At 38.1% G+C, this 10989-nt stretch overlaps 1 protein-coding gene across 1 annotated transcript in view; it reads left to right on the top strand.

Annotated features, from left to right (window-relative positions):
- LOC123694610 (unconventional myosin-IXb) overlaps positions 1-9104 on the top strand; it is a 38581-nt gene extending 29477 nt beyond the window's left edge. The window contains exons 14-19 of the mRNA XM_045640091.1: positions 41-242; positions 601-849; positions 4544-4813; positions 6494-6712; positions 6829-7005; positions 7710-9104. Coding sequence (XP_045496047.1) covers positions 41-242; positions 601-849; positions 4544-4813; positions 6494-6712; positions 6829-7005; positions 7710-7802 — 1210 coding nt within the window. The 3' untranslated portion in view covers positions 7803-9104. The remainder of the gene's footprint in view (positions 1-40; positions 243-600; positions 850-4543; positions 4814-6493; positions 6713-6828; positions 7006-7709) is intronic.
- The last annotated feature ends 1885 nt before the right edge of the window (positions 9105-10989 follow it).

Here is a 10989-nt window from a genome sequence, read left to right on the forward strand (position 1 = left end):
AGCTTAATATCACAAATGATAATTCTTAATAATTCTCCAGAGGTCACCCGCGTCTGTGCGAGGCGCGGCCGCCGCACCCGCGCCGCTTCGCCGTGCGCCACTACGCGGGCGAGGTCACGTACGACGCGACCGACTTCCTCGACGCCAACCGCGACTCCGTGCCTGACGATCTGCTGGCTGCCTTCGATACGAGGGCTTGCGAATTTGGCTTTGCGACACATCTGTTTGGAGCTGAACTTAAGGTATATCAGAATTATATATATTTATACTGAATATCCAAGTGTGTAATTCAGCAAATTAAGTAAAGAGATTTAATAGAACTTGGCAGTATTTAAGCGTATGTAGCAAAAAATAAATAAATATAAGCTTGTGTTACAACTAGTGGAGTAATTATAGGGGATTTACCCTGTGTGAAATCGGGACGATGTAACTAGCACCTTATAGGAAAAAAATCTTGTTTATAATTAAGAATAATATAGGTAGGTAACTTACTTCAAACATTTTTTTCTGCAATAATTGTAATAATATTATCTTACGAATAAACAATTAATGCAAAATAACAGGGTATACAAAGGAGATAATATTCTGCTTTGGTTGCAGGCGCTGTCAGCAGCGGGCGGGCCGTCGGGCGCGCAGTTCCGCGCGTCGCCGACGGCGGGCGGCGCCAGCGCGGCGCCCCCGCCCGGCGCGCCGCTGTCGGGCGCCTCCACGCTCACGCAGGACTTCCACACGCGCCTCGACAACCTGCTGCGCACGCTCGTGCACGCGCGGCCCCACTTCGTGCGCTGCTTGCGGGCCAACGCCACCGAGGCGCCCATGCAGTTCGATAGAGCTACTGTCGCTACGCAGGTACGTGTTGTTAGATGATAATGTAACAGCAGGCCTCCTACAGAAGCCAGGATATCTTTATTAAAAGTGTTCTTTTAAAACTATAACATTTAATTAGTGCCACAAACTTATCTGACCCGGTGGCAAAAACTGGAACTACGTGCCGCCATTTTGAAATGTCACATTTTCACAGACTTTTCATACGGAATATTTTGTTTAAATAAAAAGAAAGCGACATCAGTGACACTGACAGATAAGTTTGTGGCACTAGGAGGCAAGATTGAATCAAGACTCGATACTATAAGGCCTATTCAAACTACAGCCGTACCGATCGGCTGTTCGCTACCGTACTCGGATCGGTCGTGATTAGAGTTTCTATAATATACTACGTTATACGCTGCGGCGGTAGCGGATACCGCTCTGATCTGAATAGGCCTTTATATTCTTTAAATTTAAGGACGCTGTCACAAATCTGCGTTACTCAAATTTAGGTATCTAACGTCGCCACGTGGTTCGCGGGAACATCGCGCTCACGTAAACATAGCGCATTCCATTTTATAGACCATCTTCATACTTGATATTATTTTTTTTTATATTTTTATTGAAATTGATTCCAGAAGATTACTGGGAACTTTAAAAATTCATTTTGTTACTATTATTAGTAGGTACGATCCTTATAAGTATTTTAGTGTATTCAACCAACTTCAAAAAGTGTGACTATTTTACAACAATTTGAATATGAATTGTATTATTGTATACAATATCGAAGCTTTTTAAGAAATGTATAAAATACTTTTTTAAGAATTATTATCATACATAATATTATATGTTACCGGCAATATATTAAACCCGGCATTGTAAGCAATTCTTAGTAAATGTATGTTATTCCGAGAAACAGTCGGAATGAAATAAATTAAATTCGTTACCACACATTCACATTACCTATATCTTTAAATATGAACTTTTCCTAAGTAGCAAACACATTTGCAAATGTGGGTGGTTTTTGGGGTAGCTATTAACCAATATGAGGTCAAAACTAAAATCCAAGATGGCACCGACGAAAATTTGAAATCTTTTCGTCATGGGTGTCATTTTCAAGGAGTTGGAGTAGCTATTAAATAAGTATTAATCAATATGAGGTCAAATCTAAAATCCAAAATGGCGCCGACGACAATTTGACATCATTTCGTCACGGGTGTCATTTTCATGGTTTTTGGGGTAGCTATTAACCAATATGAGGTCAAAACTAAAATCCAAGATGGCGCCGACAAAAATTTTATATATTTTCTTCATGGGTGTCATTTTCATGGTTATTGGGGTAGCTATTAACGAATATGAGGTCAAAACTAAAATCGAAGATGGCGCCGACGAAAATTTTACATCATTTCGTCACGGGTGTCATTTTCATGGTTATTGGGGTAGCTATTAACGAATATGAGGTCAAAACTAAAATCCAAGATGGCGCCGACGAAAATCTTACATATTTTCGTCATGGGTGTCATTTTCATGGTTTTTGGGGTATCTATTAACCAATATGAGGACAAAACTAAAATCCAAGATGGTGTCGACGAAACTTTACATCTTTTCGGCATGGGTGTCATTTTCAAGGTTTTTGAGACAGCTATTACCAAATCCCTAATGTAACCGTCGATAATTAGGTATATTTTTCTTACTCCTTTAAAGTAAACTTAAATAAAATAACAAAAACGTTAACAACCACAGTTTTGTAGAAAGTCTTAAAAAAACAATTTTAAAGAACATTGAAATGCATATTTAGAAATTTAATATAAAACGCAACTCTGTGGCAATCATGTTAATATTCTGACAGATATTAGTAACTTTAAATATATTCTTTAAATATATTCGCTAAACTTTATTTAAAATAAAGTTTATCTAAAACATTTAAACGAAGAGAATAAAATAAAAAAGAACGTGTGTGCCGAGAAAACGTGTCAGGAGTGAAACTTCTTTGGCGAGATTCATAGATACCAAAATCGCCGCCTTGCTCCATAACGCGACAGTATTACCATGACGCGATCTTGAAATTCGACGACCATCTTGGATTTTAGTTTTGACCTCATATTCGTTAATAGCTACCCCAAAAACCATGAAAATGACACCCATTACGAAAAATGTCAAATTTTCGTCAGCGCTATCTTGGATTATAGTTTTGACCTCATATTCGTTAATAGCTATCCCAAAAACCATGAAAATGACACCCATGATGAAAAGATGTCAAATTTTTCGTCGGCGCCATCTTGGATTATAGTTTTGACCTCATATTCGATAATAGCTACCCCAAAAACCATGAAAATGACACCCATGACGAAAAGATGTAAAATTTTCGTCGGCGCCATCTTGGATTTCAGTTTTGACCTCATATTGGTTAATAGCTACCCCAAAAACCATGAAAATGACACCCATGACGAAAAGATGTAAAATTTTTGTCGGCGCCATCTTAGATTATAGTTTTGACCTCATATTCGTTAATAGCTACCCCAAAAACCATGAAAATGACACCCATGACGAAAAGATGTAAAATTTTCGTCGGCGCCATCTTGGATTTCAGTTTTGACCTCATATTGGTTAATAGCTACCCCAAAAACCATGAAAATGACACCCATGACGAAAAGTTGTAAAATTTTTGTCGGCGCCATCTTGGATTATAGTTTTGACCTCATATTCGTTAATAGCTACCCCAAAAACCATGAAAATGACACCCATGACGAAAAGATGTAAAATTTTCGTCGGCGCCATCTTGGATTTCAGTTTTGACCTCATATTCGGTAATAGCTACCCCAAAAACTATGAAAATGACACCCATCACGAAAAAAAGCCAAATTTTCATCGACGCCATCTTGAATTGTTTTACCCCACCAATCTACAACAACCCATAAAAAAGAGGATCTCAGGCAAGGTAATTTTAAAAACATAATTTTAAATTACAAATAATTGGAATATGAAACTTATACAGTGTACTCATAAAAAGTATCAAATATTTCAAATCACGAAAAAGACAGTGCACGCACAATAATCTTTTTTATTTCGTTTTTATTTTTGGCACGAGGAGCGATACACCCGTCCTTCCAAGAGCGCTTCTGAGCGCGGTCTGACGAACCGCGAGAACAAAATGTATGAAGAAATCGACAAGTATTTTTAATTTAGCTCATTATTGAAATAAAATTTTGATTTAGATTCATAAAAATTACACCATATATAAAGGACTATATATCCCTCAATAAGATATAGTTAAGAAGATAGATTAGGCTCTTAATTTTCCTAAAATGGTACCGGTTTAGACCCCATTTTTTTGCATTTTATGCGTTTATTGTGATGGAAAAAACGTATTTCAGCGACAATTTTGTATGACGTCGTACAATTTTTATAAGATGAACGTAGAGCTGAATATATTATCTTTAAATTAAGATATTACTATGTTCTCACGTGTAATTGCTTTAAGTTAAAATGGTACCGAAAAACAGCGTGTTTTTGTAAAAATACGTTATAGCGTCCTTAAAGGCAAAAATATATTTTTTCAATTCAAGTGGAATATTTTTATCTTCTTCGTATCGTATTCTTCTTAAGTGTACTTTTATCTATCACTATTCTGATTTCCAATAATGGTTTATTCCATTTTATTTTATTCTTACATTAAAGTTAAATACGAACATTATTTCTTAACTTAATCAACTAAACGGCTATATTTGAATGGCAGGTGCGAGCGCTACAAATCCTGGAGACGGTGCAGCTGATGGCGAACGGGTACCCGCACCGCATGCGGTTCCGCGCGTTCGGCGGGCGCTACCGGGCGCTGTGGGCGCGCGGCAAGGAGGAGTGGGCCGAGTGGGACGGCGAGGCGGCGGGCTGCGCGCGCGTGCTGCGTGCCGTGGCGGCCGGCGGCGCCCCGCCCGCACCGCACTCGCCCGCCGCCGTGCGCTGGGCCATCGGCAAGCGGCACGTCTTCCTCAGCGAGGGGATGAGACAGGTCACTCGATCAATATACAACCGATAACATTAATTAACATTAACGTATATGAACTCACATCTCTGTTGTAATTGGATAAAACAATCGAGCAGATCGATTTATTATTATCTACTAGGTTCCCGCCCGCGGCTTCGTCCGCGCATTCAAAGAAAAACGCGCATAGTTCCCGTACCCGTGGGTTTTCCGGAATTGCGTCATTTTCCCGGGATAAAAAGTTGCCTATGTCCTTTCTCGGGTATCCAAATATCTCCATACCAAATTTCATGAAAATTGGTTCAGTAGTTTAGGCGTGATTGAGTAACAGACAGACAGACAGAGTTACTTTCGCATTTATAATATTAGTATGGATTACTAATCAATCAATCATGGAGAGCGTGTTCATTGTTCCTGCGTCTTTACTTGCAGCATTTAAACAATCTCTCCTTTATACAGGGTGTCCCACTGTTGGTATACTAAGCTCAAAGGAGGTTATAGTCTTGCATACGCTAAGTAGGTACGTTAAAAATACTTATAAAATTCCAGACGCAGTTTTTTTTTCAAATAGATGATTTCTTAAAACTCTATGTGTACACCGTTAACAAGCAACCCGCCCAACTTTGCCACCAGCACGTGAGCTATCCGTTTAAGATTATGTTTTCATAGACAAAATTCTCACATTAGAGAAGCGGTATATGCCGGCTGCGCGAAGCTAGAGAAGAAAACATGGACTTTCAGGAAAAAATCATTAAAAAATTTTTGACGTAATTGTTGTTCAAGTATTTTTTACGTGATCAGTGTATGTGTCGTGGTCATATCGTAGATTTGATCATTTCATGATATGAGTGGCCATTTCACGAAATGGTCGCATATCGTGAAATGGCCATCATAGTTTGATCAGATCGTTAAATCGTCAACGTTTCACGATTTGGTCATCCACATTTGGCCAGATCATATAAAATATAAAGAGTCCATAAAATATTAAAAAATTTCAGAATAACTATATTCTAAAAAAATGTTTAATGCCATTTAAGTTAGTGCCGCGGCAGCGGCCGGCGAATGCCAGAAGCGAATCGTTTTTGCAATAGAAAAAGGTTAGGTTAGGTTAGACTTTGATAAACAACGCGAAGCGGATCGCTTTTTAAAAAACAAACAAAATAATATAGTTTTAGTTTCTTAAATTATTTTATTTAAGTCATAATATTGTTATTAAACGAATTATGAAGTTTTTAACTGCGAATAATTTAATTTTCGCCAGCGGCCGCCATCTTATCACATAAACACAGAGCTTGCAGCGCCTCTACCAACGATAAATGTAACTATTTTACGATATGATCAAATAATTTTGATCATTTCATGAAAAAACCGTGCGTTAATTGGCCATATCGTGAAACGATTTCTTATCATTGATCTGCCCAAACCACATCATGATGTGGCCAAACTAAATTGGCCATTTCACGATATGCGACCATTTCGTGAAATGGCCACTCATATCATGAAATGATCAAATCTACGATATGACCACGACATGTGCAAAACTACAAGTCCCTTCGCGCTTAGTTTACCAATAGTGGGACACCCTGTATATGAAACACTTATTTAAGAAAAATTGTAGTTGAGGACAACAATTACAATTTTTACTGTGCACTTTACAGCTTAAATAATGTGTCCAAGTTTTATCAACCAAATTAATTGTGCGCACAGGTGTTGGAGCGCATGCGACGCGCGCGTCGCGCGGCGGCGGCGCAGTGCATCCAAGCGGCGTGGCGGCGGCACCGCGCGCGGCTGGCGGGCGCCCCGCGCCGCCCGCGCCCCGCGCCCATCGCCGGCACGCCGCCGCCCGAGCCGCCGCTCCCGCCCGCGCACTCCAAGTGCGACCCCGCGCTCGTCAAGCGCACCTGCTCGCTCTTCGGCCTCGACTTGGTTAGTTTCCACTTACACACTTGCACTGTTCAGTTAGATATACGTAATGATATTGTTTGTCGTGATGTCGAGAAAGGTTGATAGCGATAGTAAAGTGAACGCAGTCGCATGTGCAGGAACGGCCGCCGCCGCTGCCGCCGTCGCGCGCGTACACGGTGTCGAACGGCGTGAAACTGGGCTACCCGCAGCAGCGCACCGTGGCCGCCGACTGGGACGAGGCGGGCGTGCGCCTGCGCGCCGGCGACACTGTGCTCGCGCTCGGTGCCGCGCCGCGCGGCCACGTCACTGTGCAGGTACATACACACACACACACACACACTGCACAACGTACCACACCACTTCTACATAAGTTATACTTATTATTATATTACGCAAATATCTGTCGTGGCCATATCGTAGATTTGCTCATTTCATGAAATGGCCAATTTAGTATGGCCAGATCGTTAAATCGTCAACGTTTCACGATTTGGTCATCGACATTTGGCCAGATCGTATAAAATATAGGTTAGGTTCGGTTAGGTTAGACTTTAACAAACAACGCACGAGCCGAGCGAGCAAAGCGAGCGTGCCGCGGCAGCGGCCGGCGAGTGCCAGAAGCGAATCGCTTTTTAAAAAAAGAAACAAAAATGGTCGAATTTCGTGAAATGGCCATCCACGTTTGGCCAGATCGACGATCTGGTCAAATGTGGATGACCAAATCGTGAAACGTTGACGATTTAACGATCTGGCCAAACTAAATTGGCCATTTCATGAAATGAGCAAATCTACGATATGGCCACGACATATCCACCGAAATTTCAAGTTACTTGAAACAATGAACAAGAAATACTTACATAATATTTCCTACCTAGGTATTTCATAATCAGTACGTTACAGAATAGCACATTAAAATAAAATAATAGATATATTATCCCAGACCCGTTTCATTGCAAGTAATTTATAAGTATCAATGTAACCTACAAGTTGCTTGTATCATTAACTGTATATTGTATGGTAGGTGTGCGGTCGCACAGTGCCGGTGCCGCACAGCGTGCTGGCGCCGCCGCGCGCGCCGCGCCCCGCGCCGCCGCCGCCGCCCGCACCCGCATAGACTTGCTCAGCGTTTATCACAAACACGTACCATAATCTGTGTTAATGAAATCATTTTACATTCTCAATAAGCCGACGCTGTAGAATTCTGTGAAAAAATTTAAAACACGAAAAAAAAATTTATCATCAATCTTCTTAGACTTACATACTCGTAGGCTAATGACTACTTTCAAAACATGACACTGTCCTTGGTTTTATGCTCAATTATGGAAACAGTTAAATAATGTGTAGGTAGGTATGTCGATAAATTTCAATATAGGAAGTTGAAAAACAGTAATTTGAAAAATCATACCTCACAAAATGGTATTTCAATTAGTAAATAATCACGATTGCAATCAGCCATTTTACTTGGTTCCACTAACACATTGTATTAATATCTATAATAGACAGGACTATTTACTTCCTATACTTACTGAGAAATATTTATATATTTACACTATGTACCGATAACAATAACACGCTATTTTGTAATGATTCAAGTATTATGACGAGTCCGGGCTGAGGCCTGCGATGACAATCGAAACTGAAAGACTAATCCATACTCAACATGATAGTTATATAAATCGCGTTGTGAACAATCAATGGTGCCTTATTGTAAATAGTAGGTTAAGTATTTATGAGAGCGATGAGATTTGTGCTAGAGCGTGGATGTTCTGTATTCTGTCACGTGACACGCCTGTAACTTAGTGGAGAAAGTAAGATATTTTTATCTTTCGGTTAAGTATAAATTTAGAAGGGTCAGTTTTGGTAAGAATCTAAAAATTGCGATTAAAAAACTTAGATATGAAGAGTATTTGTGTTATAAAATGTTGAATTTGGATATTTTAAGCCATTTATAAGCTGACCATATTTTATTTGCAGGATACCTATATTGTATTTTCGTTTATAAAATAGCTACGTTTAAGTGTAATTTAAAAGAATATTTTCAGTATTTACAATTTACCAACTCATTATAATTACGTACCATATCTAAGACGAATGCTGTTACCTTAAATTACATATTTTTTTATGGATAATTGTATCAAATTTATGTTTTCTCACACTAACAAATATTATTTCATTGTAACGACAAAACAAGTGTTATAATTTGTATTATTAGTAGATGTATTTCAATATTGCATTTGTATTTACTTAAATTGAAATACATATTTCAAACAAACTGTATCATGTATTCTGTATCTGGAATTTAATAAGTGGCCAAATGAAAAAGAAACTCCAAATCAAAGCTTGCCAACATGAGTCTGATACCTTACTGTACTGAGATGGTAACTAGATTAAGGTTATAATAAAAAGCATAATAATTTAAAATAGTTTTATTTACCCATTACAATATAACAGTAAATAAAGTATGGAATGTAAACGCGGCGGCGTCGGGCGGTCTCGCGCTATTCCGGGACCGACTCGTTTATTTGTCACCGTACACACGGCGCGATCTGAGAGTTCAATCCACCAAGCAATAACCTCGGTGTTTGAACAATGGAATAGAAAATCGTTTGAGGTAGTTTTAAATAATGCATGAACATTTACATTAACAAAAAGTTTCGAGTTTTGAAAATTCCAAATTACTTTTACTTATGAGATCAAAGGAATGAAAATTCAACTTTTTAAATACATAATCGATATTACACCATAGCATTTATAATATTTATATTTCCTGTAGGCTTATAGAGTTCCCGCTTGACGCCACCGCGGCGGGTGCGACCACATTGCGTCCAGTTTGCTAGACCTATACAATATTATATGAACACACAGCGAACGCCAACACGGTATTCGAGAGCCTGTTTTACTATTTACCAACACGTATGAGCAAAAAATATTAAAAACAGTACTGATATCTTTAGACTTTATTAAAAAAAAAACACGCTTAATCTCATGAATTTATTGTACTGTCCAGTCCTTGATAAGTGAACAAAAGCTTTAATTAAATCTGCCCGTTTAAAGTGGATCAAAATAGCCTTTAGGAGTCGATTACATACAAATATGTCGGTTGCATACAAACATACAGGTGCAGCTAATTAGCGTGTTAAAAAGCTCTCGAATCCCGCATTTCACAGAAAAGCTAGCATTCAATACAGTAACACGTAACAACCCGGCTTCCTACGATAATGTCTACGATAAACTTCATATATTCTCGTTATATCAAACAGTTATAATTTATATAGAGAAGTCTAAAATTCCACAACAACTAGATGTCAGCGCAAACTTGGAAGAATATGATATTTTATATTTTGTTAGGACCAATTTCATAATAACAATTTGGTAGCATTTATTTGCTATAACATGTGATCTTAAACAAATTTCATACATTTCATAATTATTCTAAATTTGCAATTATTGCAATTTCTTGATTTGATCTATTAAAACATTACAACACAAACATTTTATAAAAGTATTTATAAACCACTTCCAAGTTTGCACCGAGAGATTAATAGCAAAGTCAGACAACAAGAGTTAAGGTCCCATCGAATTAAATATACAATAAACATTATTATATTTCGTTGAATTTTTGTAAATAATTGAAAATTAATGTCGGTCCGACGGTTAGAAGACATTATGAAGATTCGTTAAATTTTATTGAAATTATTTCACAATTACTTTTTCTTACATAAAAAAGTTAATTCATTTCATTGCAACCGTCAGACCAACATCATAAATATAAGGCAAATCGATGCACATTTATAATGTAAAAAATTGATTAAACACTACACTATTCTATGAGATAAATCCAAAAATTCTCAAACTTCTTAAACCTGAATTTTACTACAAAATATATAAGAAAGTGATACAATATGAGCTATAAGTTCTACGTACAGAGAAGCAAGATATTGGCAGCGCGTCGTAAAGCGGAGGTAGATACGATACTATACAATATTACGATACACTAAACTCGATAACTAAGCAAAATTTGGCCGTTTTGCACAATGTCATATGTATTGTAGGAGGGAATTCATAAACACTAGAAAATTAATCTTTCACACGCGCAGTTATTTTGTTGCAACTATGGACTTTCTTGCCGGTTCTTCTCCGAATCGGTGGTAAAACTATGTTATGACAATTCAAAAGTGCTTCTAGAATTATAAGTCTAATTGAATAAATAAATGTTTAGGTTTGATAAAAAAACTTGCAAGACATTCCGATTGAACAATGAACTTGTGTGAGATATAATGCATGTTGCAGTAGTAGTATGT

The sequence above is a fragment of the Colias croceus genome, chromosome 9, assembly GCF_905220415.1.
Source record: "Colias croceus chromosome 9, ilColCroc2.1".
Lineage (NCBI taxonomy): Eukaryota > Metazoa > Arthropoda > Insecta > Lepidoptera > Pieridae > Colias > Colias croceus.